We start from the raw sequence: 24855 nt of genomic DNA, 5'->3' as shown, positions 1-24855 counted from the left end.
AGGCAGTCTTGCTGTGGCCGTGGGCAATGACGCCCTGGAGAGGAGCTTTGGGACATCCCCACCGAACCTGTTGGGGCCTCCCTTCTGCCACTGTGGTCCACAGAGTCCAGGCCGTCCTGCTACTTGGAACAGCCACCGCCTTCTCTTGGGCTCCGTGGAACAGCCCGTCTGCTTTAGCAGAAAATGCCCCTGGGGCAGAAAGCTGGGCCAGCCCGGGCTCCATGCCCGTGTCTCCCTTCCCCACAGGTGCGCAGTCCTGCACTGCCCTGGCTCCGTGCCAGGAAGGAGCTGCCTCCCCGTGTGTTTTGTTCGGTTTCACAGGCTCACAGGGAGCACGAGTCCGGCACCTGTTACTCTTCCATGGTGGGAAGCAGAAGTGTGGACGCTGTGTGCGTGTAAGCTCTGCCTTCCTCAATAAGATTAATGATACACCACGATATTTTTTTTAATCCCATTTGAAATGTGACTGATTTTCTTTGGACAGAACTGGAATTTCTCGGTGGGCGGCAGTGTGATTATTAACTTATGCCAACGTCTGCTCCAGAATGAGCCCCTTTGTCCATCACTGTACCTGGTCACAGACACAGCTGAGTGACAAGGAGCTCTGGCGGCGCCCCCAGGGAAACTTTGTCTTTTGCACAAACTGTCACCTTCAGCGTATTACCCTGTAGTTCTATTGTCAGCAGCAGTGATAGTCAGTGACAGTTCTAGTTGGATATAGTGGCTTGAGATATTTTTGACAACGATCAATTTAGAATAAAAGTTTGATGTGCCATTCTGTCTTTGTTTAATTGTTAAAATTAGGTGTCAACTATCTACTCTTCTAAAATATATAATGTGTTTTCTGCACGAGGGATTAACATGTATTTATATGGAATATTGGCTTTAAAAATATTTTCAGCATAGCGTTTGGTAATTAAGGCATAATAAAATCTATTTCTTTCCTGTAGGGCCTTCCTTCCTTCCTTCCTGTTTTGTGACCGATTCCCTTCTATCTGCGTAGCATTTTTTACTTTTCACAGTGTTCTTATTACGTCTGGCCATTTCTTTCACTCGCATAACCCTAGTGCGCTGTCTTGCTACTTGTTGCATCTTGCCTGGAGTAATTCTGCCTTCTTGTGAGAATCTGTTGGCCTATTTACAGTTTAATCTTCCTCAAGCTGAGTTTCTCACGCTAATGTAAGAAAAAACCAATTTTCGCTCTTCCTTGTTGCCTTCCCAACGCCTGAGCGGGTTCCCAGCCTGCGTCTCAAGCCGGAGGTTGGGCGTTCTTCCCATGTGTCGCTTTTCCCTGGCTTCTCTGCGTGCTCTTCCTTGGACCCACGGTGACCGTCTTGTCTCTCCACATTGTTTCTGCCCTTCAGCGTCCCAGGGCCGCCCCCGAGCCCCGCAGTGCCACCCACCCCGGCGAAGCCTTCCCTGGTCCCCTGTGCCATTGCGCTTCCTGTGCGGTTCACGATGGCATTACAGGTGCTCGTGTATATCTCGTCCCACTGATGTCCTCTACATGGTAGAAAATAAATATTTGTCTTTTTACTCTTGTTTTTAATCCTCATCTGAGGACATGCCCATTGATTTATGTAGAGATGGGGAAGGGAGAGGGAGAGAGTGAGGGAGAATGAATCATCAATATGAGAGAGAAGCATCAATCGGCTGCCTCGTGCCTGCCCCCCGACTGGGGATTGAACCTGCAACCCAGGCATGTGCCCTGGCAGGGAATGGAACCTGCCTCCTTTCAGTCACAGAGCGATGCTCTAACCAGCTGAGCCACACTGGTCTTACTCGTGTAGGAAACCTGCGGTCTAGGTGGAGTGAGGGGTTATTTCCATCCGCAGAACAAGGAAACCAGGACTGGAAGTGTTGAGAGGATGTCACACTCCGAATTAATAACCGATTCCAGGTTGCCAGTCTGAGACTCCTCTACATTTTTCCCTTTAGACAACTCCTTCACTTTCATCTATCTAATCTGGCTCAAGATTACTTTAGTTGGCCTCTAAGTATCAATGTTAAACAAAATACTGGGCATGTCCACATTTATTACAAAATGAAGTGGGGGGTTTTGCCCTACCTGCCGCCACTCCTTTGCTGCCACCACATCTCAGAGTGGACGGCTAAACCGGGTCCCCTGAGCCCTGCCTTCAGGGGGTCATCTTGCCTGTCTCAACATCACGTAAAACCCCATGGACATGCGCTCCGTTGAGCTGTTTCCGTTAAGCGTGGCTTGGTAGCCACGCTGGGATGTCATTCTCTTTGCCTCTCTCACCTCCAGGCACTTCGCCTGAGTAACGTGGCCATGAGCAAGACCACCACAGGCCAGATCGTCAACCTGCTGTCCAATGACGTGAACAAGTTTGATCAGGTGAGCTGCACCGGAGCGGTTCTTTTTCCTTCCCTACCCTTCTTACGTGGCTTAACCTTCTTGGAATGTCAGGTGCCAGCCTTTGGCGCAGGCCGGGATTCTGTTGAGGACAAAAACACTTTTTTTTTTTTTAAAATTGAACTCTCCTTTCTTCTGTGTGCAACTTAATCAGTGTTGCCCTGTCGGTGAGTGTTCTGTTTTCCTGATGCCGCCCGCAGCATAATTCGGTCGTAAACAGGCAGGCTGTAGCGCTCCTGCCCAGCTCGGTCCAGCTGGCCTGGAGTGGCCCTCCTTGGCAGGGGTTGCCGGCTGAGTGGTCTGCCTCCCCCTGCCGATGCTGATCTGCGGGTGGACAGGAACTCGTCTTCTCCCTGTGTCCTGCACAGTGCCTGCTCTGCAGGAACCCTTCGATGAATAATCGCGAATGGGTAGTCCCCAGCGAGAAACTGCCTCCTCTCCTCAGCCTGCACACCCTGCTTTGCCATTTGCCTTGGGAATATATCACATGACCCAGGGTGTTCTCGCTGCTGGTCGGATCTGTCTGTCACTAGGTCCCTTCTCTTTCAGTTATTCATTTATCAACAGTGAACAAAGGTTCCTACTCCGTTTCCAGGATGACTAAGACTTTTGCCCTGGGGGAGCCACAGCCTATCAGGGAGATAATTACACGAGTAATTACTGGAGAGTTAGGTAAATGGCTTTCCTGGGTGCTGGAGCGCCCCGGGGAGGTGGGAGTGATTGTAAGGCAGAGTCTGGGGAAGCCCTGAGGGTAAATGTGGGGAAGACAAAGTTGAGAACTTCCTCCCAGCGTGGATAGTCAGGATCTCCCCAGAAGTGCCTGCAGCCTGCCCTGTGTTGCCCCAGAAGGGGAGCTCACTTTCTGCCTTCGCGGGTTTAAAACCCACTGGGATCATTACTGTTTAGGGTCTCGTCTGTTTCGTCCGATCAGAGCTGATCGTTTTGTACTGTGTCTCTCGCTGGTTTTGCTTTTAAGCAGTCCTAAAAAAGCTTTGACTTTTTCTTCTCAGGTAACGATATTCTTGCACTTTCTGTGGGCAGGCCCACTGCAGGCCATCGCGGTCACGGCCCTGCTGTGGATGGAAATCGGAATCTCCTGTCTTGCCGGAATGGCAGTTCTGATTATTCTTCTGCCTTTGCAAAGCTGCATTGGAAAGTTTTTCTCCTCCTTCCGGTAAGAGCAACGTATATAGGGAATGGGTAATATAGGAATATGTATTTGGTAACTGCCGGATGCTTTTGTTCCAACATGAAACAAACACTTTCTGTGATCTCTTCTTTGCTGTTGTTTTAGAGTCTCCAGGCTGAGTGGGCGGGGCTCCAGCCTGGAGCTGACAGCTAATCTTGGAGCAGGAAAGGCGAAGGGATTTGCAGCCTCCTCCTGGCTAGCTTTTTGGGCACCATACCTCCCTAAGCAGAGTGTACTCAAGCAGAATTTATACGCATCAAAGTCATTTAAAAATTATTGAACAGTAATACATGTAGAGAGCTTTTGGGCCCAATTCTAGCTGCATATGCTTTTATTAGGCTTGTGGAAGAGCCATTTACAGTGCGTGCATTGTTGTTGTTATAATTTGCTGTTCCCATTAGGTTATGAGCTGCCCTCATAGGTGGCAAGGTGGGTCTTAACTATTTATGTCTTCATAGCGTCCCGCAGTCTTGACAGCGGCTGACGGCAGGGAGCCTGACGGCGATGCGTTAGACCCGAGGCAGGTCCCAGGGGGTTGGAAGTGGGTCACGGCCGAGGTTGTCGGGTGGATGGAGGCAGCGCCGAGTTCTTTCCTTTATGCCTCTGTAACTGGTATTTTTCTCTGCTTGAAATATCCTTTCCGCTCGTTACCGTGCAGAGGTGTTGCTGATCCTTCAAAGCCTGTTCCAGGGCTACCAGAATTCTGAAGCTTCTTTGCTCTTTCCTTTCCCAGTGGAATAAACAGCCCTCTCTTTTCTCCTCCCCAGCACTTCATTCCTCGTATATGACAGTGCAGTCAATTCTGTTCTTGTTCAGTTCGGGGGCTTTTTCTTCCTTCGCTACCCACCTCGGCATGACCTTGAGCAGACAGTTTGTATCTGGCTCATTTCACATCTTCCTCAGCAGCTCTTGCAAGTTCTCCAAATTCCCTTTTGAGCAGGGGTGAACTGTTGGGTCCCTAACTGAGGTCTTTGCCTGTGTGTGTTCCGAGGGGGACCTGCCTGTGTCGCCAGCGCTGGCGAGCTGTAGGGGCCTGCTCCCTGCCTCTGCCCGCAGCCTCTGCGGAGGAGGGAGGGGGCGGTCGCCCTGGCTCACCGCTCGCCTCTGTCCCCTTAGGAGCAAGGCCGCCACTTTCACAGATGCCAGGATCAGAACCATGAATGAAGTTATAACCGGCATCAGAATAATAAAAATGTATGCCTGGGAAAAGTCGTTTGCAGAACTTATTACCAACTTGAGGAGGTAAGCTTTTGCTGCGTATATCACATCCTGTGTTCACAGTTTTAAAAAATCAAGTGCCCTCTCCTTCTCGTTCTTCTCTGACCCCCTACTAACTCCGGCTCGGCCCCCCGGGCTCCACGTGCGTGTGACTCAGCCTGACTTCACTTGTCCCTGTTAGATGCCTCTCCTCTGTGTCCCCCGTGGGGTGTGTGCAGGATGCTTCTGTCTAATGTCCTGGTGTCTCACAAGTTTTGGGTTGCTTATTCTCTTCTGTAACGAATTCGTGGGCTCCTGGAGGGGACAGGCAGCATCTTTCCATCCTCAGCGAGGTACGGGCACACGACCTGTGTTTGTGAATGATTGTTCACACCCAGCCCGATAGGCCCAAAATGCTGAAGTGCACCCGTAGCCTTCATTTGGTTGGTGGTTGGATGAGTGAGCGGTTATGGAGTGTGTGGTCCCCGTGGGGAGCTAGCCCCAGGGTTTGAACTGAGGAATGGTTATCTTAAAGCATGTCTGCTTCTTAGAAGGAGGCCATGTGCAAACGCACTTGGATTCATTTCCTGACTTGGACGTTGATGCTTCCCTGAAAACCTACATCCTACTCTTTTTCTAGGAAGGAAATTTCCAAGATTCTGAAGAGTTCCTATCTTAGAGGAATGAATTTGGCATCATTTTTCGTTTCAAGCAAGATCATCATTTTTATGACCTTCAGCATCTACGTGCTCCTTGGCAACGTGATCACAGCCAGCCGTGTGTTCGTGGCGGTGACACTCTACGGGGCTGTGCGGTTGACCGTCACGCTCTTCTTCCCCACAGCCATCGAGAAGGTGTCAGAGGCCATTGTCAGCATCCGAAGAATCCAGGTTCCGTGACAAATGACTTTTTAAAGCTGTAGTTTAAGACAAAAATCATGCCTCCCTTTACTCAGTGGCACTGTGTTCCAGTTAGGTGACCTGCAGGCATTCCAAAGTGTCATGCACCCTTGTCCCCTTTTGCCTAGGTAGGTGCATCACAAATAGTGCGCAGGGCGATTAAAATGTGCGAGAGCAGGACAGAGAAACGGAGGTCATGTCCCGCACGGACGGATGGTGGAGCAGGGGCTGTGGGCGGTCCTACGGCGAATCGGAGTCCTCTCTGCGCCGAGGAGGAGGGACCTGCTCCGTGGGCAGGAAGAAGGCTGGCCCCTCCCTAGTTCTCCCTGTTTGAAAATGGGCCCTTGCCTCCATGGACGCTTGGCTTGTGACTTCTCAGCTTGTCCCTCGGAGCTCTGCCTTTCTGTCCCTGTGCTCTTTTCACGGTCTCTTCCTGCCCCGGCTTCTTTCTAGCAGGTCCCTTCCCATCAATTTTATTTATTCGTTCTTTTATTTCCACCAGGCCCGCTGTTGCCTTTTACTAGCTCACCGTCACTAAATTGCTAGGGACAGAGATTTGCGTCCTCAGGTTAAGGGCCTGGCGCGCAGTAGGTGATCAAGAATTCGTGTGTTGGTGACTAGGTCTAACACGAAGGTGAGACGCCTGCGGGTGAGAGTCTGGGCACCAGCCTGAGGGTCTGGGCGTCACCAGAAATCTAGCTCGTTCTGTTCCTGCTTCTCCTCATTGATGGATGCCCGGGAGTAAATGCTTCGTCAGGCCAGATAGCATGGCGTGTATTTTTTTGGTGGTGGTGCTGGTGCTGGTGGGGGTTCTTGTTATAAAAGCAGAGGGTTTTTTTTCTGTGTTTTTTTTTAAATGATGAAGTTTCTATACTACTAAAAAAGAAAAAAAAGCATCACCCATAAAACAGATCAGTTAATATGGGGTCAGTTCTGGTCTCCCGCGTTTATCATTTTCTTTTCCTGACAGGAGGTACTAGCAGGTTTGTTAAGGGATGCTCCGTGCAGTTCAATAACAGTTCTTTTATCTAGCTTCCTCATTGGGAAGAGGGCGTGCAGGAGGGTACTGGGACCACAGTGACGGATTAAGGTGCGCCTAGCTTTTCCAGGTGGTAGCTTTGCATATACATCGTGCTGCAGTAATGCTCCCTTCCTGCTGCTGCTGTGCCTTTGGTGGCGTCCACAGGCCGGGTGCTCTAGAAGCCTTTTTGCAGTGTCTCATTTATCTGGACAACGATTGAATGAGCTAGGCACGAGCGTACCCACTTAGAGTTGAGCAAACATGTTCTGTAATAGGTGAGTTAGCGTGCCCGTCTTCCCTCAGCTTGTACGTAATAGAACTAAGAGTCTGCCCAGGACCCCGGTGTCTTAACCCTTGTAACATTGCCTTCTTAGCACCGTCTGCCATGTGGACTGTTTCCATACGTGTTGTAACAATATAATCTTCCTCCAAAGGCCTCTGTAGACTTTCTTTTTCTCTGGAGTCAAAGTTACAAACACGAGCTTGAAGCTCACCTAGCCACAGCGCGCATTTCCCAACACACAACCCCGGCTCTGGGAAGAGGCTTGTTTCTGTTACATGCCACATCCCCCCGCCCCCTTCTGGGTCTCTAGTTTATAAACCAGGCAAGTAAGAGCTTAACAATAATAACGGACAATACAACAGAACAATTGTAGTAATACCTTACTGTATCGTGCTCACCCTTCCGACGATGTGAGACGAGGCATCGCCCATGTGATGGCGGACAGTGAGGTGGGCACCACCAGATAAAGGGATGAGTCAAGTCCCAGGTAGGAGGGAGTTACGCTTAAAACTTAGGAATTGTTTATTTCTGGAATTTTCCACTTAACATTTTCGGCCCGCATTTGACTGGGGGGTAACTGAAAGGAGAGAGAGAGAAACCTTGGGCAAGCAGGCACTGCTGGGTAATTACCTGAGCCAGTGTGGAGTGGTCTTCCTTTCCCTGCTGCTCACTCAGGTGTGTTAACATGCAATTCGAAGGTGAAAATGGCAGCAGGAGAGGAAGAAGGATCTGCTGGGTGTACTGATAGGTCGCCAGAACCCGGCCAGGTCCGACCGCAGGTGGGCCAGGAGTTCGGGCACGCAGTTGAGAAAACGCTGTCTGCTTACCGCTCGCTGCACCCCTGTGTCCTGCAGCCTGGGGCTCAGAGGCGGGGGCCTCCTTGAGGGACTTGCAGTCTGAGCATATTTAGAAGAATCTCAACCACAGTTTTCTGCCTTGGAGATGGTGCTGTGATCCTCGCCCACGTGGCCAACCTGCGTGTGGGCTTTATAGTGTCACGTCATCTTTTTCCTACGTGCTTTTCACGTTCCTCTTTCATGTGCAGATACATGAAGGCTTTCTTAGGGACTTGCAGGCTCAGGCAGTTTTAGTTTTCTTTTACTGAGGAGAGAAGACTGATGATCTTGGCATTGAATGAATCCAATAGGATTATAAAAGATCTCGTGTTAACTTCAAAGCACTGAAAGTCTTCAGCTGCTTCTACAACCAGTAAAATTTGTCTCTGCTTAGGTTTTTGCCCCCCAACCACTTTGAAGTCAATCTTTGAGGCTCAGTTCCAGCGTCTGACACTTTCCTGCATGACCTGATCTGGGTATGCACTCCGTGGCTCGTAAGGCAATTTAATTTCAGCTTTTTCATCAGCCTGAGTACTGGCAAAAAATCCACCGAGCACTTCTGGCACCTTTACAAGCCGGAAGATTGTGACTTTTTTCTCCGCTCAGACCTGTTACAGTAGGCTGGTAGATTTACTTCCTTTGTATGTAGTTTTTCTTCTTCTTTTAAAAGATTTTATTTACTTATTTTTAGAGAGAGGAGAATGGAGGGGGAAAGAGAGGGAGCGAAACATCAATGTGAGAGAGAGAGATCAATCGGTTGCCGCTCGTATGTGTCCTGACCTAGGACCGAACCTGCAACCCAGGCATGTGCCTTGGCCAGGAATTGAACCAGTGGCCTTTTGCTTTGTGGGATGGTGCCCAAACAACTTAGCCACGCTGGTCAGGACACAGGCCTTCTTTTTTTTTGTTTTTAAAGTGAGAGATCTTTAATGTGTGCACACCGACTATTGCATTTTATGTGATGGTCATGTGCTTAAGCCAAAATCAGAATTTTTTTTCTGTTTAGGTGCGATTTATCATGTATATTATCTGTGCTTGTTGCGTGTTAACTGCATAAGGCTGTAGTGATAAAGTCAGTGGTTTGACTCCTTTGAACCAGCCCGAGATAGAGTCTGTTCATTCCTTGGTCAGATCTCTTGATACGCTGACTCTCTGTGAGGCACGGTATTAGTTGGAGTTGACCCTGTGTGATGACATAGTCTCTACTCTCTCTAGGACTTAAAATTCCTGGGGGGATTCGGAGGCAGGGGGGGCACTGCCAGCCGGTGCCATCCCGACCTGCTTCCTAGTGGGGTCAGGATTGGGATGGACTCGGAAGGGTGGGCAGGATTAGCACTCAGGGTATCACGGCAGGGGCCACTTTGGGAGCGTGGACTGAGGTGCTGATGGGTCACTAAAAGGTCGTAAGCGTGTCGGACATACTCAGAGGCGTTTTAAGGAGATCAGGAGGGAGGGACTGTTTGGGATCCGTTCACTGGTGTTCGAGTCACTGGGGAAGGAACCAGGAAGTGTTCTTTCAAGTGTTCAACGATCGGCAGTGAGGGAGATTCTGAAACTCATGTTGTTTCTAGAGGCGAGGAGCACCGGAGAGAGGGGCGGATTGTGGCAGAACAGGTAGGGGTGGATGCTTGGTTGACTGCTGGGGAGGCGGTGTGCAGAGGGAAGTCAAGCCGTGACAGGTTTAAAGCCTGAGAGGGGGCCTCACACCAGCCTACCCTGCTGGCCGCCCTGCCTAGCTGTGGGCTTGGGCAGGTAGGAGTAGCAGCGCCCACCCTCAAGCAGGTTCTCCCTGAGCCCGGGCAGCGGGTCGGGGGTGAAAGAAGGAGGGAGCAGGTCACGCCTCCCTCTCGCTGGGTCTGGGAAAGAAAAAGGCACAGGCACGCATTTCCTTTTTCCTACACAGAAGTTTCCATTTCCAGTTTTTAACCAGTTGTTCTTTTGAAGTAGAACATTGGGATCAAATGTGTGGCTTTGTGGGGAGATAGACCAGCATTTTAAGGGTGTTTATGATTGTACGAGTAGCAGGTGACTTGTTTATGTGCTGCTTTGTCTTCCCCAAACATTTGCACGTGTTCACTTCAGCTGCCTCCTCTACGGGGTAGGATTAGGCTTGCCTGTGGGTTCTAGAATGTCTGTGTTAAAGCTGCATACTCAAGGGACTTTAGTTTTCTCTCATGCACACATCCTTGCCAGGTTCTGATGGGTTTCCTAAGGCTGCGGGAACGAAGTGCTACAACCCTGGGCAGCTTAAAACAACAAGAATTTGTTGTCCCACAGTTCTGGAGGCCAGAAGCCTGCAACCGAAGTGTCCACAGGGCCACGGTCTCCCTAAAGTCTTGCGGGGGGCGGATTCCTGCCTTTTCTAGCTTCGGGTAGTTGCTGCAGACCCTTGGCGTGCCTGGGCTTGTAAACAAGCACGTCGCTCCGATCTCTGTCACATGGCTGTCTGTTGCCTGTGCTCTGTGTCTGCTCCTCCCCTCTCTTCTTACAAGACCAGTCGCACTGGATTTAGGGCCCACCATGCTCCAGGAGGACCACCCCTTAATTGATTACTTCTGCAATGGCCCTGCTTCCCAATGAAGCCACATTTTGAGGTAACTGTGGTTAGGACTTCAACATAACTTTTGGGGGGAACAGAATTCTCTCCACGGTAAGTCCCTGGCTGGTGTGATCCTGGATGGTGTCAGGGACTCAGACTCACTCTTGTTCGGCCATGCCTGCAGCCGAGAGGTTGTGACAAGATGTTTATAAAAGACCTTTTTGAGATGTTTATAACATATCTTTTTAAGTGTTAGACACTTCGTAAGATGCTTTCTCTTTAGAACAAGAACTTGAGTGGTAGTAATGACAAGCACTGGTATGTTGACACTGTGTGAGGAGAGAAGCAGGGGGTACTTGAGGGCCCAGAGAAAGGCCACAGCAGGTCCCTGGCCCTCGTGCGGGGCCTCGGCCGCTGGCCCCGTGTCCCAGCCTGCGCTCCTGGGCCCACGTGATCCCCTGAGGGCCCAGGAACGGCCCGGCCCTGGTGTTCCCAGCGTGTCGCGTGCTGCTCAGCACAGTAAATAGTTACGGAATCATTTCCTGCCCGCTCCTGTGTTTGCTGTTAGTAACACAGAAGTAAAACAATAAAAATGCCGAGGTTCCAACTGTGTGCAAGTTGGGAGCCATATTTTCTCTTCAGGGGAACTAGTACACTTGTGGAGAAAGCTTCCAAGATAGCCTTGTGGCCATGAACTCTTTAACATACAGGGTCCGGCAAAAGTAATGCCTGCTTGAGGGTGGTTGGTAGGGTAATAATATGGGTGTAATAATTTATAGTTTTAATTTGAACATCTCACCTAAAATGTCCTATGGTGTGTTTGAGTGTGATATTACATGCTTCTGATTTTGTAATTAAAAAGGGGCATTTTTTATGCCAGAACTTGTATCTATATAACTCATATACTATACATTATATTACATATACTAATACTGAAATTGTTTTGAATGAAGTTAAAGACAACTAAGCACTACTAGAACCATACTATGGAAAAAACCAAACAAACTTATTGGGCAACCCAATATATGACTTAATTACTAATAGCCTACAGTTGACCGGAAATCTTACTGATAACATAGTCGATTTAACACATATTTTGTATGATATATGTATTATATGCTGTATTCTTACAGTTAAATAACAGAGAAAATAAAATGTTATTGAGAAAATAATAAGGGTGAGAAAATAAATACCTTCACAGTGTCTATTGAAAAATAACCCATGTATAAGTGGACCTGCACAGTACAAATGTGTGTTGTCCATGGTCGGCTGACCTATGTGTTATATAGTATGTTCTGATGTGAACTGACACTTTAAATGCAGTTGGTAAGATGATTTGTACCCTGTGTAAAGTTTTTTATTGCAAACTCCAGGAAAGCTGATTTTCGTTTGTGGTTTTTGTTCCTGCAGTTTAAACACTCTGTGTTTTTCCCATTTCTGTAGGACTTTCTGTTGCTTGATGAGATAAACCAGCACGACCCTCAGCTGCCATCAGATGGTAAAGCGATAGTACATGTGCAAGATTTTACTGCTTTTTGGGATAAGGTAACAAATCCTCCCTTATACGGTCATGACTGCTAAAAGACAATTGGCTTAGAGTTCACAGAGAATTAGGGGACTTTACACTAATGGGACTTGCTCATTTACTGAAAACACGTTATGAAACCTCTCAAAACCAGGAACAAGGTTTGCGTTTAATGGAGATTAAGTATAAAATCAGCCTAAGGCTTTTGACATGTTGTTTTCTATCTCATTTTGAGGACAACTTTCAGAGTATCACCACATTTTGAACCTGAAGTATCTAAGTTTGTAATGCTAGAGTTTGCAGGGGTAAAGCGTACCTTTTTCATCTTGATTGTCACCAGACCATCTTACTACGTTCTGAATGAAGCGGCCGTTTGGATCTCTGCTGTGAGGTGGGGTGGGGGCTCCCCTAGTCTAGGGGCTGCATGGTGCTGGCTGCTTTGGTGGCAGCCGAGAGCAGGGAGCAGGCAGCAGGTGGGCATCGTAGGCTCCAGTGAGTCCCCAGCTAAGGGTTTCAGTGTGTGGCAAGCTGGCAGGTGTGTGGCAAAGTCACAAGGGTCTTTCCAACACTTGGTTTATTTGTAACATTTACGCAAATGAGGAAAGAAAAAATCAACAACCAGGGACCACTCTCAGGAAGTTCTCAAACTTGCACACTCAGGGCAGCCCCTTTTCTCCACAGCTGGCTGGCTCTTCTCCCTGGTTCCACGGTCCCCAGGGCACAGCCTTCTGCACCCGTCTGCGTTGGCTTGGAGAACAGAGCCCACACCGCAGGGGAGGGAATTCCACGCAGGGAATTCGTCCTATAGGTGGCAGGTGAGGGGAGCCAGAGATTAGCAACAGCAAGAGCTAAACCAAGTCCCGCCAGTGGGGCTACAGGGACTCGGGGAGGAGAGCCCAGGGGTGAGGGCCGTGTGTAGGTGCTGGCTCTGCAGAGGTGACGTGACTGTCATGGGAGGGCAGCTGGAGGCAGGCGGATGTTCTGCTGGTGGGTCCCAGCTTCTCCCCATCCCGCCTCCTGGCCTCAGACGGTGCTGTCCAAGGCCTGGGCTGGAACTGACTCACAGGTTTGTAGGGCAGGTAGCTGCTGGCAGCTCTGATGGCAGCAGGGGAAGGTCCGACTGGGGCCTGAGCAAATAAGTGCCCGACCAGCACGCCTTCCCACCGCCACGCTGGCTCTCCCTTCACTGGTGGTCCAGGTGCCCAGACGCTGTAGACCAGTGGGCCGCGGCCTTTTTGGCACCAGGGACTGGTTTTGGGCAAGAGCTTTTCCATGGATGGGGAGGGGTGCGGGGTGGGGTATGGTTTCAGGACGATTCAAGCACATTACATGCAAGCTCACCTCCTGCTGTGTAACCTGGTTCTTAAAAGGCCACAAACCAGTACCAGCCCGAGGCCCTCAGGTTGGCGGACCCCGGCTGGAGACTTTTCATGCCCATGGCTTTCAAATATTATGTCACCAGTAAAGTGGTCATCTAGGTGTTTTTTTTTTTTTTTTTAAAGATTTTATTTATTTATTTAGAGAGAAGGGAAGGGAGGGAGGAAAAAAGGGAGGGAAACATTGGTATGAGGAATATCAATCTGTTGTGCCCCCCGCATCCCGCTGTGCTAGCAGTCCTGGCGTGCACCCTGACCAGGAATCAACCAGCGACTCTTTCGGGTTGTGGGACGACGCCCAACCAACTGAGCCACAACACACACCAGTCAGGGCCACCTAGTTTTAATTCAGTGTCTGCCATCTCCAGCAAAACAATACCCAGATAGAGGAAACTACGTCATTGCTCCTTTTGCACATGGAAGCTTGCACAAGTTGCCTTGTGTAACCTGCCCTGTCTAAATGTGTCAGATTTACCTCCTGCTTGGCATTGTTCATCATAATCCATTGTAGAATGTTTATAAAAAGCACCCTGAAAATTCATTATAAAGATGCACCCTATTGAATGCATTGAGGTAGGTGGAGCACTGGGGTAGCTAACGCCCACTTTGTATGACCCATGACCAAATTTCTTTTGTGCCCAATTATGCAACATTGTAAAATGAGCTGTTTTGTTCTTCTTCCAAGAATTGTAACATGTTCTCAGGCCTTTTTTGTAGCTCGCATTGTCTTAAGGGTCCCCCCGTTCTGCTGTGCCGGCATTGTCTGTGGAGGGATTATGCCGCCTGCTTGGGGATAACTAGGGGGTGCCAGGTCAGGTAGCAGAGCCCTGGGGAGGGGGAGGGGCACAGACATGGGGGCCTGGGGAGATGCTGAGGCGCAAGGGTTGCAGCCGAGAAGAAAGACAGGGGCCCTCTAACCAGCTCCACTAGACTGCCCAACAGGTAGGTGGGGAAGGTCTCACGGACTGGCCTCTCACCCACGACAGGAAGGGACTTGGTCTTTATCAGGTGAAAAGGGAGAGGGATTGGCGGAGATTTCCTGTTAGTGCCATGCGGCCCTGCGGTGTCCTTATGCTGCCACCTGGTGGGGAATGAATGAAGTAAGAGTAAAACCAAGGGTTATGACAATTTATGGAGGATGAAGAGTTCCCACACAGAGTGTTCTGTTAGGTGTGCTGTGAGTGCGTGTCAAGTTTTCCTTGCGAGAAGGTGCTCTGCCACTTCTACTACTTGTACTCTGTGTCTAGAGCCATGTCCCTGTGGAACTATATGTTAAAAGAGTTGGTCTTCCTAATGGCAGTGGGAGCTGGTGCCAACCCCCAAAGAGATGTGCTTGGATGAAAAGGACTCCAGGACCCAGAATCTTAAAATGGGAAGGAGAGAGATGTGGGTTATCGTACCAATGACCATGATATTATTTTCTCCACTTGTTGAAGGGATCGGTGTTGCTTTGTTGAGATGGACGCCTTTTTGTAACTTTTCCTTTGCAGGTATCAGAAACCCCAACCCTGCAAGACCTTTCCTTCACTGTCCGACCTGGCGAGCTGTTAGCTGTGGTTGGACCTGTAGGAGCGGGAAAGGTAAGCTGGAGTGTCTTTTGGCAGCTCGATGCGATGCCACATCCCATAGTGAAGTCTCAGGGTTGAGCCGTGACCTGTGTGGCTCAGCGGGTTGGAGCATCGTCCCACGCTCTGAAAGGTCGCTGGTTTGGTTCCTGGTCAGGGCATGTGTCTGGGTTGTAGGTTCAGTCCCCGGTCAGGGCACATAGGAGAAACAGTTGATTGATGTTTCTCTCTCACATTGGTGTTTCTCTTTCTTTCTCCCTCCCTTCCCCTCTCTCTAAAAATAAATAAATAAAATCTTAAAAAAAAAAAATCTCAGGGTTGAGCCCAAAGCTGCCTGTAACATAAGCATGAATTGGGTGTATCTGGAATGGCATTTCTCAAAGTGTGTTTCATGGTGTGTTCATTTCGCAAGAGGGTTGCATGGCCCAATAAATCTGGATGCAGCCTATTCTGTTTCTTCTTGGGGCTTCCAGGAAGTCTGGAGGTTGTAAAGGCTCTTCCAGAAAGCTTCAAACATTTCCTCATCCAACTTATCCAAGTCTTACTGGCACATGCTTAGTAAACGTGCAGCCATGCACATGGCATGGCGCTGGGAGCGGAAGATACAGATACTGTAGATCCCAGACACCTTAGACCTCCAGAAGCAAGCTGGTCATGGGGTGAGACAAACATGTAAGCAGATTATGTCAGCTCCGTGTGGTAAGCACTCTGCTCATGTAGGCACAGACGTGTCATGTCTGTGTGTCATAACCGGTTTGGAGGAAATGTGCGTGCGCATCTAGCCTTGTGTGTTCTGAAATGGCAAAACACAGACATCTACACACAGGCTGTGACAATGATAGGGATTCTTTCGTCTACGATGGAATTTTGCTCTTCAGATACAGGACTTACTTCACAGTTCCTTTCAATAGTCTTTTTCTGCTGCATTGGATATATCATGTACAAATAGCTTTTAGGGAACAAGTATCTGTCATGTAAAGGATATCTGGTTGTGTTAAACCTCAGACATATGAACTATCTATCGTTCCAGGTCACTCTGTTAGTTAAGAATGTCAAGCATCCTTAATTTGTCTTTGTTGAGTATAGCAATTCATTTTAGCTAAGCAAAACTTTTGGGTGACTTGCGTTTTTTTAATACTCTATTTTATTTTATTAATTTGTTTTCTTTTATTGATTCGAGGGATTGGGGAAGGGCGGGAGAAAACGAGGGAGAGAAACATCAGTGCGAGGGAGAAATATCGATCGGTTGCCTCTTGGCACGCACATTGACTGGAGACTGAACCGACAACCCAGGCATGCCCCCTGATTGGGAATTGAACCCTTGACCCTTTGCTTTGTGGGACAGCACCCAACCCACTGAGCCACACTGGCCAGGGCTATCCTCTATTTTATCAATAGCCCTTATTAACCATTAGTTTACCCTGACCAATAGTGTTATGTTAAATTTTTTTAAATTGCAACTTGCAGCGTTGTACTTTATCCCACTTAAATGACAGGGCTATACCATTTATCCAGCCCCGGGGCTGGGGGAGGCTGTTCTGCAGTGGCTTGTTCGGCCTGAGTGTTGCCGTAACCTGCGTGTGTTTGCCATCTGTCTTCCAGTCATCACTGTTGAGTGCTGTGCTGGGGGAGCTGTCCCCGAGCCAGGGGCTGGTCACTGTGCATGGAAGGATCGCCTATGTGTCTCAGCAGCCCTGGGTGTTTTCGGGAACTGTGAGGAGTAATATTTTATTTGGAAAGAAATATGAAAAGGAACGATATGAACAAGTGATAAAGGCGTGCGCTTTGAAAAAGGTGAGTCGTGACTTTAGAATTGCATGTGCTTGAATTTCAGAGAATAACGTTGGTTTAATTTACAAGGTTTGTTAAAAGTTTTTAACATCAAAGGTACCTAAATGCTATTTAATACGTCTTCAGGGTTAATCACATAGGATATGCTACTGTTTTAATCCTGATCTTATAATGACATTCACAGAATGCTTTTCTTCCTTTGGGTTTGTTTGATTTTGTGACGTTTTATTTGACTTTTAACCTTTTTAAAATGGGCAATTTTGCAAAGCTGGAGAGGACGGTGTGGGCACCCGTTCCCAGCTTCAGCCCTGTAATCTGGCGACCAGCCTAGTGTCGTCTCTGCGGCCCTCCGCTAGCCTCGCCCCCCACCCAGGTTACCTGCTGCAGGCCCTAGACTCCTGTTAGTTCACCTGTGAATGGTTCATTAGTTACCTCTAAGATATCAGAAAGCCTGGGGGAAAACACCATCATACTGTCACACCTAAAAAAATCACCAAAATTCCTAAATAGCATCAATGTTCTAGTCAGCATTTTCATTTCGTTATCTCGGCAAGAAATCTTGTGAGCTGTTAGTTTGAATCAGACTGAGCACAGGCTCTGCACTTTGCACTTGGTCAGTTCGTCTCCTGGGTCTCTTTTGTTCAATAGGTTTTTTCACTCCACTTTGTTTTTGACTTGAATTGTATTTAAAAGAAAACAAAGACAAAACCCAACGATTTAAAATTTCTTTTTAATACTGCATCATTGCACAAGGGGAGAGATTGTGTTCAGAAATGACATTGAGCTCCACAGAAAAGGGCAAGGGGAAATGTTTAATTGCACATTGAGATTTTAATAAAAATTAGTGATCGAATGATAAAAACTGAACTTTCCTGATAGGAGAATATAATTTAGCAACCAGAAAAAGAAAGACACTGATAAATACGATGTTACTCGCTTTGGGTTATAAAAATCGGTGAATAGTAGCGTTCAAGGGCTCTCTCTGGGGTGTGCTCGGCGCAGTCTGGACAGCCGACTGTTCTTTTATGCTGTTTGGAAAAGGCTGGGACAGACATTCAAAGGTATGGTATTGAAGGCTCCAAACTGGCTTTGTGAGGAAATAGGAATTTTGCTTGAACAATGGCTTGAATGGCTTGAATCATAGATTGCATCAGGTGAGTAGCATTTTATGACGATGTAGATGAAACATAATGGCTTGTTCTAATAGGCTTTTCTTTATTTTTTCCTCGGTTACTGTTAATGAGAGCTTCTGTGTTTTTAGAAATGACGTTAAGTTAGCATAGTGAGCTAGATTTTTATGAAACAGTAAATATATACTGTGTGAGAAAAGAGGGGAAACAAATGTAAAGCAGTAATAATAATAGCTCCCAAATTCACAGGCTAATCATTTCTCTCTTTCATGTGTGCACACAAAGGTATATGAATATTTAATATTTTGCCTCTGTCTTCAGTGTTTTCCTCCTCATTTTATCGTTGGTAAAATTGAGACTCAGAGAGAGGAAACGGTTCACCTAAATGTTTGCAGCTCAGGTTCAGATTCTTGTCTGCACGACCAGATTCTATGCTTTCCCATGGTGCCGTGCTGCCTCTTGACTGAGGAAGAATACGTAAGGGAGAACTACTTTAAAAATTGGGTGGGTGATGAAGGCAGAATGTGGGATGTGGAATAAAAAGATCTCAGGTATTTTCTCTTTACCTCAGTCAAATTCAATTCCTGATAGCCAGGTCAGACTCCAAAGACAGAGGCCAGTATCTGGCTCTTTCTTGCAGAACCTTGCTGTTCTGGTCCTAGGGCAGCTGCGTATTTGAGCATCTTTAGAGAAAAGCAGGTGTTGGAACCGTGGCTGACATTCAGCGTTTTCTCCAGGATCGATGCCTTTGCCACCGCCATGTGGGATGCCTGGACCCGTAACTGAGGCAGCATCTTAGGGCTTTGCCCACCCTCGGGAGTCTGTGTGGCGCACAGACGCTGGTGGAAGGGTGGTCCCTGCCGGGCTGGGCTGCACGGTGATTCTTCTGCGCATAAGTTGATGTGCAAACGTGGACTGTTCTCTTGTTCTGTACGATACAGGGACTTGGAGTCAGGGCTTGGGTCGGAAGGGAGGCCCAGGGTAGAGAAGAAGTGAAGAATGGAGTCCTGACCCCGGCTTTGTCACTTGACCATGGTCCCTTTGGACCTGTCCTGTTACCTGCTTAGGCCTCTGATGTTTCTGCTGCAAAATGAGGACATTGAGTCAGAGGTTTCTGAGAGGCTTGGCTGCTGTTCTGAAATGCCGGCTGTGACCCTGGTTAGCCGGGGGTCGCTTAGTGAGCCGTGAGGTCCTTCGCTTGCCTCGTTTTGGAACCCACGTGTCCCTGGGTGGCATAAGCCAGTCCTGGGTCGTTGGGGGTGTTCTGGGATGACCCTGGGCCGCAGACACAGAGACTGCGTGGGTAGTAGCAAACCCTGGGCCTTTGGAGAGGAGCGGTCGCCTGTAGTTACTCCAGGTTTTTATCTTAGTTTCCTGTGTTATTAAATGGGGGAGGTGCAGGAGTATTGTAAAGCCTGTAGATAATGCCTGTAAATGCAAACACACCAGTTTTTTAGTAAATGGTAGCTATCGTTACTATTGTAGCTCCTTTCTCTCTATATATCCATACCTCCATAGAGGTATAATGAAGGTTTCTCCTTAGGGTTACCCCCCGAATCCTGGAGGAAAAATACCATTTCTTATATAGTATTAATAACAACTAGATGTGTTATATTTGTTTAATTGAAGTAAGCTTTTAAGTTCATTGAGCTGAAAACATTTCTGTAATAAAATAGGGAGATAATGAGATAATCATGCCTATCAACATCGACTGAGGCAGACGACACGTTCGGTGACATCGTGGTGAGTTATAGAACGTAATTTAGGGAACAACCCAATCACATCAGGTGCTGTGGGGGTGGGGGATGGGTCACCCCAGGGCTCCGGAGCCAGCCAGATCGGGGGTTGAGTCTCAGTTTCCCTGTTTATTAGGTGTGTGATTTTGGCTAATTGTTCGACCCTTACAAAGCCTTGGTTTCTTCATCTGGAAGTGGAGATAATAGTACTGTCAACCTCATAAGGTGGTTTGGAGGATGAAATGCAGTAATGATTTCAAAGTGCTCAGTTGCTAGGGATATAACAAACACTCTACAAATGTTAAAATGTTAAAAATATTAGCTCTTAATTATAAGGGCAGCTAGTTTTGGATAAAGTCATATCCATAAAGTGTGACATGTTAAGAAAGAAGGTATCTAAGTTATATAACTTCTGTTATTTGAGTTGATATTTATATAGGTGCTCTACACATAGTAGATTACATTAATCAACAAGAAGTATATTACTGTACCACAAGCAATATATTAGGTGACATTTGTTTGCATATAGTCTTTTATCACTTGAAGACTTTTTAAAAACTTTTAGACAATATTTACAGTATTTTGCTGTGTATAATGCACACTGTTTTGCCCAAATTTTTGAGGGAAAAATAAGGATATGCATTATACATGGGTAGTAGTAATTTGTTACTGGGACTTAAAATTTCTTGTACCTTGTGTCTGTTCTTGTGTTTTGTAATTATTTGTTACATAAAATTTCTCATACCATAACATGTTCAAAAATAAATGCTGAAATTCCTTTATAACACAGAAAACAAGTATCTACATATAAATAAATAAATAATTGAATCAAAAAAATTAAAACCAAAGTTTTTTTCCTCCTGAAAGTTTGGGCCAGAAACGTGGGTGCACATTATACACGGGAGTGCATTGTACATGGCAAAATACAGTATTCAGAGGTATATGTAGCAATGGTAAATTCTCGTTTAATATTTTCCCTTGTAGCTCCCTTGTCTTTGCAACCTCCCCGGCGTGTCCCCAGGCTTATTGCTTCTCAGAGTCATCCCATTCCTGCCAGCTTGGACATTTTCTTTTCAGATTGCTTTAATAATTAGAATAATTATTGTTGGATCTTTATTTTTCATCTCTCAATTGGGATAATACATCACTCGTTTATGACGTAATAGGAAATGAAAAATCATGAGTACAAAAGGGACACCTGAGGTTAATCTAAATACGGAGACAAAGTTTATTGCTCCTTCTGTGTCTAGATAGAGAGGCCTTTGAGTCTTTAGTTATTTGAGTATGGCCTTCAAGTCAAATATATTTTTCATTAACCGCTGGGGACAGCGTGTTGTGGAAGAAAGAGCAATGGGCTGTGAGTTGAGATGAGCTGGGTGCAGATTTCAGCCGTTCCATTTTCACAGCCGAGAGTCCTCAGCCCAGTTGTGCAATCTCACCTGGTCTCAGTTTCCTCATCTGTGAAATGGGCCTAATACACATGTTCCTCAGTATCTGTGGGGTATTGGTTCCGGAACCACCCCCTGCTCCCCCGGGATATCAAAATCCCCGGCTCCTCAGGTCCCTTCTGTCAAATGGTGTAGAACCGTGTGCACAGGGGGCCTTCGTGGATTCCCAACCATGTTTGGAAAATTCTGTTTCCGTCCAGGGATCCATTTAATCTGCAGATATGAAACCGGCGGGTATGGAGGCCTGGCTGCACTTACTGTGCAGCGTGTTGTGAGGGTTAGAGATACTCAGTGTAAGGCATCCAGACCAGTGCTTGGCGCATAGATCTTACCACCCAGGAGCTGCCTGGTGGGGAGAGAAGCGTGTGTGTGCGTACAGATCATGAAGCAGAAGAGGATGGGTCCTTCATGAGAAGTACGAACAGAAGCCTTAGGAACCAGGAGAGAGAAAGAGAGAGAGAGAGAGGGAATTGGGGGGATAGAGAGAGAGAGAGAGAGAGAGAGAGAGAACGCGCTTTCTCACTGGGGAAATGCAGGGATGGTCCTGGAAGAGGGTTTTGGAGCTGGGCCTGGAGAGATGGGCAGGCTCTAACCAACAAGAAGGGCAGTTCCAAATGGGGGGAAAGCTATGGACAGAGGCTCCGTGGGCGCCTGCTCTTGGACCCCAGCATCCAGCGCCCCGTCCCCTGGGCTTCACCTGTAGCCCTTATGACTGTCTCAGCAGCCTGCGTGCGGATGTCTCCTGGGAGTCTCAGCCATCACTAAAAGGCACTGGGCGCCTTTCTGACCCTATGACATTTAACCAGCATAGCCACTGCCTGGTTTTCCTCTGGCTTGTGTGTCTGATTTTCAGTGAAAGCCGTTGTAGATGAAATAATTGGTTACACTTAATTTAGAGGGAACAGTAAGAATGCCTTCCAGTCATTGGAAGAAGTGTCATATATGCTCAGGTCAGGCTTTTCCCTCTAGTCCAGTGACCTTCAAACGGTTTCTTCTTCATGGCACCCATAAACTAATCACTAAAATCCTGTGGCACACCAAATTATTTTGTGCGGAGCTGACCAAAAAAATAGGTATAGATTTGATTCATTCATACCAGAGGGCTGTTGTTGTGTCGGCTGTTGTCATTTTTTATTTGACAGTCTGAGGGAAAAGAGGTCAGTGCCCCGGACTGAATGGTCAGGTGTTGCACGTTTTACAAATTCTCGTGGTTCTCTGGTGGGAGGTCGCTGCTCTAGCCAAATCAGACAGCCCTGGTGGGGAAATTAGTCTGACTCCGGTGTTCCTTCACAGTCTTTGCAGTGTTTTTTCTGATTGGAGGCTTCTCTATAAATCATTTGCAGAGTCGATGGACACACTCAGTCCTCCTGGACTCGGAGGGAGCCCATTTCTTATTTCCTCACTGTGGTAAATGAAAGAGTGGCTTGTACATGCCCTTTCTAGAAAAGGGCTAAGATTGCTGTGCTGCAGCATGGTTTTATTTTGAGAAGGGAAGCCAGACGATGTGAAATCAAGGCATAAAAACTAAGAGCACTTCCCCAGGGTTGTCCCCAGTAAAAGAGAAGCCGAGGTTGCTGCCTCTGTGTGCACGCGCATGTGTGTGTGTGTTTGCAGAAGGCTGGGAACCTATATTAAAATGGCTCACTGTTGCTTTTTTTCCCCCCCTGAAAACCAAGAGCGAGACATGGTCTCTAACTTCCTAGCTCAATAAAGAAATAATATGAAATAATAATGCATTTTCATGATGGAGCCATCGCTGTCTTTCATTTGATGCTGTCCGGGTGAACTTAGAACATGCAGGGACTCTTTGTGCCTTTGTGCCTTTGTGGGTGTCAGAGATGGGTCATCATGCTGATACTCTGTTCCTCTTCTTCTTCTGGTGCCGTGCTTTGCATGTTATGATTCTACCATGTCAGAATGTGAATGAGACCCCACTGTTGGCTTGGTCAGGAACTATGGGTCAGTCACCAGTAACAAAAATTAATTCATGTCCTTTTTCCATTTCTTAAGGCTGTTCATACACTTCCTTTTTTGATTCTTGCAGCGTCCTTGAGCCAGGAGTTCTTGTTTCTGCAGCACATTTTGTAGGAGAGGAAATGAGACTTAGGGAGATAAAAGGCTTGTTTATCATGGAGACGCCAATGTGCCGCTTGCTTTTCCCCCCAGATTCGCCCGAGAGAGAAGGAAATGTGGCTGCATTTGCAGACAGGTATTGCTCTGTGTTCTGGGTTGATGCTTGTTTATACCAGGATCTATCTAGCAATGATTGTAGGTCATCTAACTAAAAATGTCTAATGTATGATTTAAATGTGATTGTTATCCTGTCATTTTGGGGATGTTCTTGCCATCTTTTTTTTCTAGGTGCTCTGATCTGTCCATTTATTCCTTAAATGTTACTCAAATATAATTTTTGATAGTTTCCCAGGTTCTCAAATCAAAACTTCTCATTTTTCTTTGCTTTGAGTTTTTCCTGGCTTGTGTAGAACAAGCATCTGCTAAGTCCAATTGATCTGCTCAGTATCCCTGGAACGGATTTTGGTTTTTCCTGCTCAGACTGCTCTTTTTGCTTCTATTTCTTGTACAGATCTTGTCTGTTGCTCTGTCATTGTGCCTTCAGTACCACGTGAAGACAGGGGTCAAGTGTCATCCCTTCTCTGAAGCTGAGACTGAGATCAGCACAATGGCTAGTTAAGACTGACCCACCCTCCCTCCCTCCCTTTCTTCAAAAGATTTTATTTACATATTTTTAGAGAGAGGGGAAGGGAGGGAGAAAGAGAGGGAGAGAAACCTCTATCGGTTGCCTCTTGTCTCTCGTATCCGCCCCATGTGGGGGACCGAACCTGTAACCCGGGCATGCACCCTGACTGGGAATGGAACCAAAGTGAAAGCGCTTTCTGGGATGACACCCAACCAACTGAGCCACACTGGTCAGGACAAGAAACGCTTGTTTCTTGATAAAATAAGCCATGTGCCTTTACAAGCTAGGCGTGCCCCAGCAAGGCTCACAGTTGTACCTCTAGCACAGACCTTCTGATGGGCATGTCCGCCTGCAGCTTGGCATCGCAGCAGTTATTTCAGCTTGCCCATGACCGAAATCTTGACTTTATCCCCTAGACCAGCATTCATCATCTTCCTAAACTCTAGAGGCTCTTTCTACACTGTGCTGAATTCATGGCGCCCGCCACAATGCCTGACATAGAGTCGCTGTTCAGTAGATACCTGTTAAAATGGTTAAAGGCACAAACACAGTGAAAAACTACAGGATGAAACCAAACCAAATGCCCTGAGAGTTTATTTGAAAGCTTCACGGTTACAGTTTAGTCGCTATGAAATATATCCGTTTTTGTTGGTCATATTCGTGCATGAAGAACTAGCGTGAAAAGTTCAGAACAATGATGGGAGGACACATTTTAAGCACCCCCCCCATTTCTGTGTAGGATTTGCAGCTTTTGGAGGATGGAGATCTAACTGTGATAGGAGATCGGGGAACCACGCTGAGTGGAGGGCAGAAAGCCCGGGTTAACCTCGCCAGGTAAGCCACGTTCTGGCTGTCATTCTGCACATGCCTCTTCTGCTGCTTCCAGGGACGGTGGACACGCAGACCTTGCTCACTGTGCGTGGGCTTTGCGCGACACGCTAGTCTCGGATTGTTTTGTTGACTTTTGGCATGAACAGCATTTGAACTGTTGAACACTGTCAGAGATGAGCCTCAGGGGCAACGTTCTTCTCCCTGATAATACCTCTTTCCATATTCCAGGGCGGTGTATCAGGATGCAGACATCTACCTCCTAGATGACCCCCTCAGCGCGGTGGATGCAGAAGTTGGCAAGCACTTGTTCCAGCTGTGAGTCTGTTTGTGTTTTGCGTCTTTTCTGCTTCCCGAGAACCCTGCGCAGCAAACCCCTGGTGCCTCAGCAGACTGAGCTTGTTCTGCTTCGCTGTC

The 24855-nt window shown here is 47.5% G+C and overlaps 1 protein-coding gene across 2 annotated transcripts in view; it reads left to right on the top strand.

The window, feature by feature from the left end:
• The window catches only part of ABCC4 (ATP binding cassette subfamily C member 4 (PEL blood group)), a 221064-nt gene that overhangs the window by 55757 nt on the left and 140452 nt on the right, over nt 1-24855 (top strand). For both annotated transcript variants that reach the window (XM_054586476.1, XM_054586475.1), the window contains exons 5-13: nt 2270-2359; nt 3388-3551; nt 4683-4808; nt 5404-5653; nt 11785-11886; nt 14733-14822; nt 16410-16601; nt 24350-24444; nt 24670-24756. In XM_054586476.1, coding sequence (XP_054442451.1) covers nt 2270-2359; nt 3388-3551; nt 4683-4808; nt 5404-5653; nt 11785-11886; nt 14733-14822; nt 16410-16601; nt 24350-24444; nt 24670-24756 — 1196 coding nt within the window. The remainder of the gene's footprint in view (nt 1-2269; nt 2360-3387; nt 3552-4682; nt 4809-5403; nt 5654-11784; nt 11887-14732; nt 14823-16409; nt 16602-24349; nt 24445-24669; nt 24757-24855) is intronic.

Source organism: Pteronotus mesoamericanus, unplaced genomic scaffold (genome assembly GCF_021234165.1).
Source record: "Pteronotus mesoamericanus isolate MK-2021 breed Mesoamerican mustached bat unplaced genomic scaffold, CSHL_Meso_final contig_94, whole genome shotgun sequence".
NCBI lineage: Eukaryota > Metazoa > Chordata > Mammalia > Chiroptera > Mormoopidae > Pteronotus > Pteronotus mesoamericanus.
This window is presented reverse-complemented; position numbering and strand designations above follow the sequence as displayed.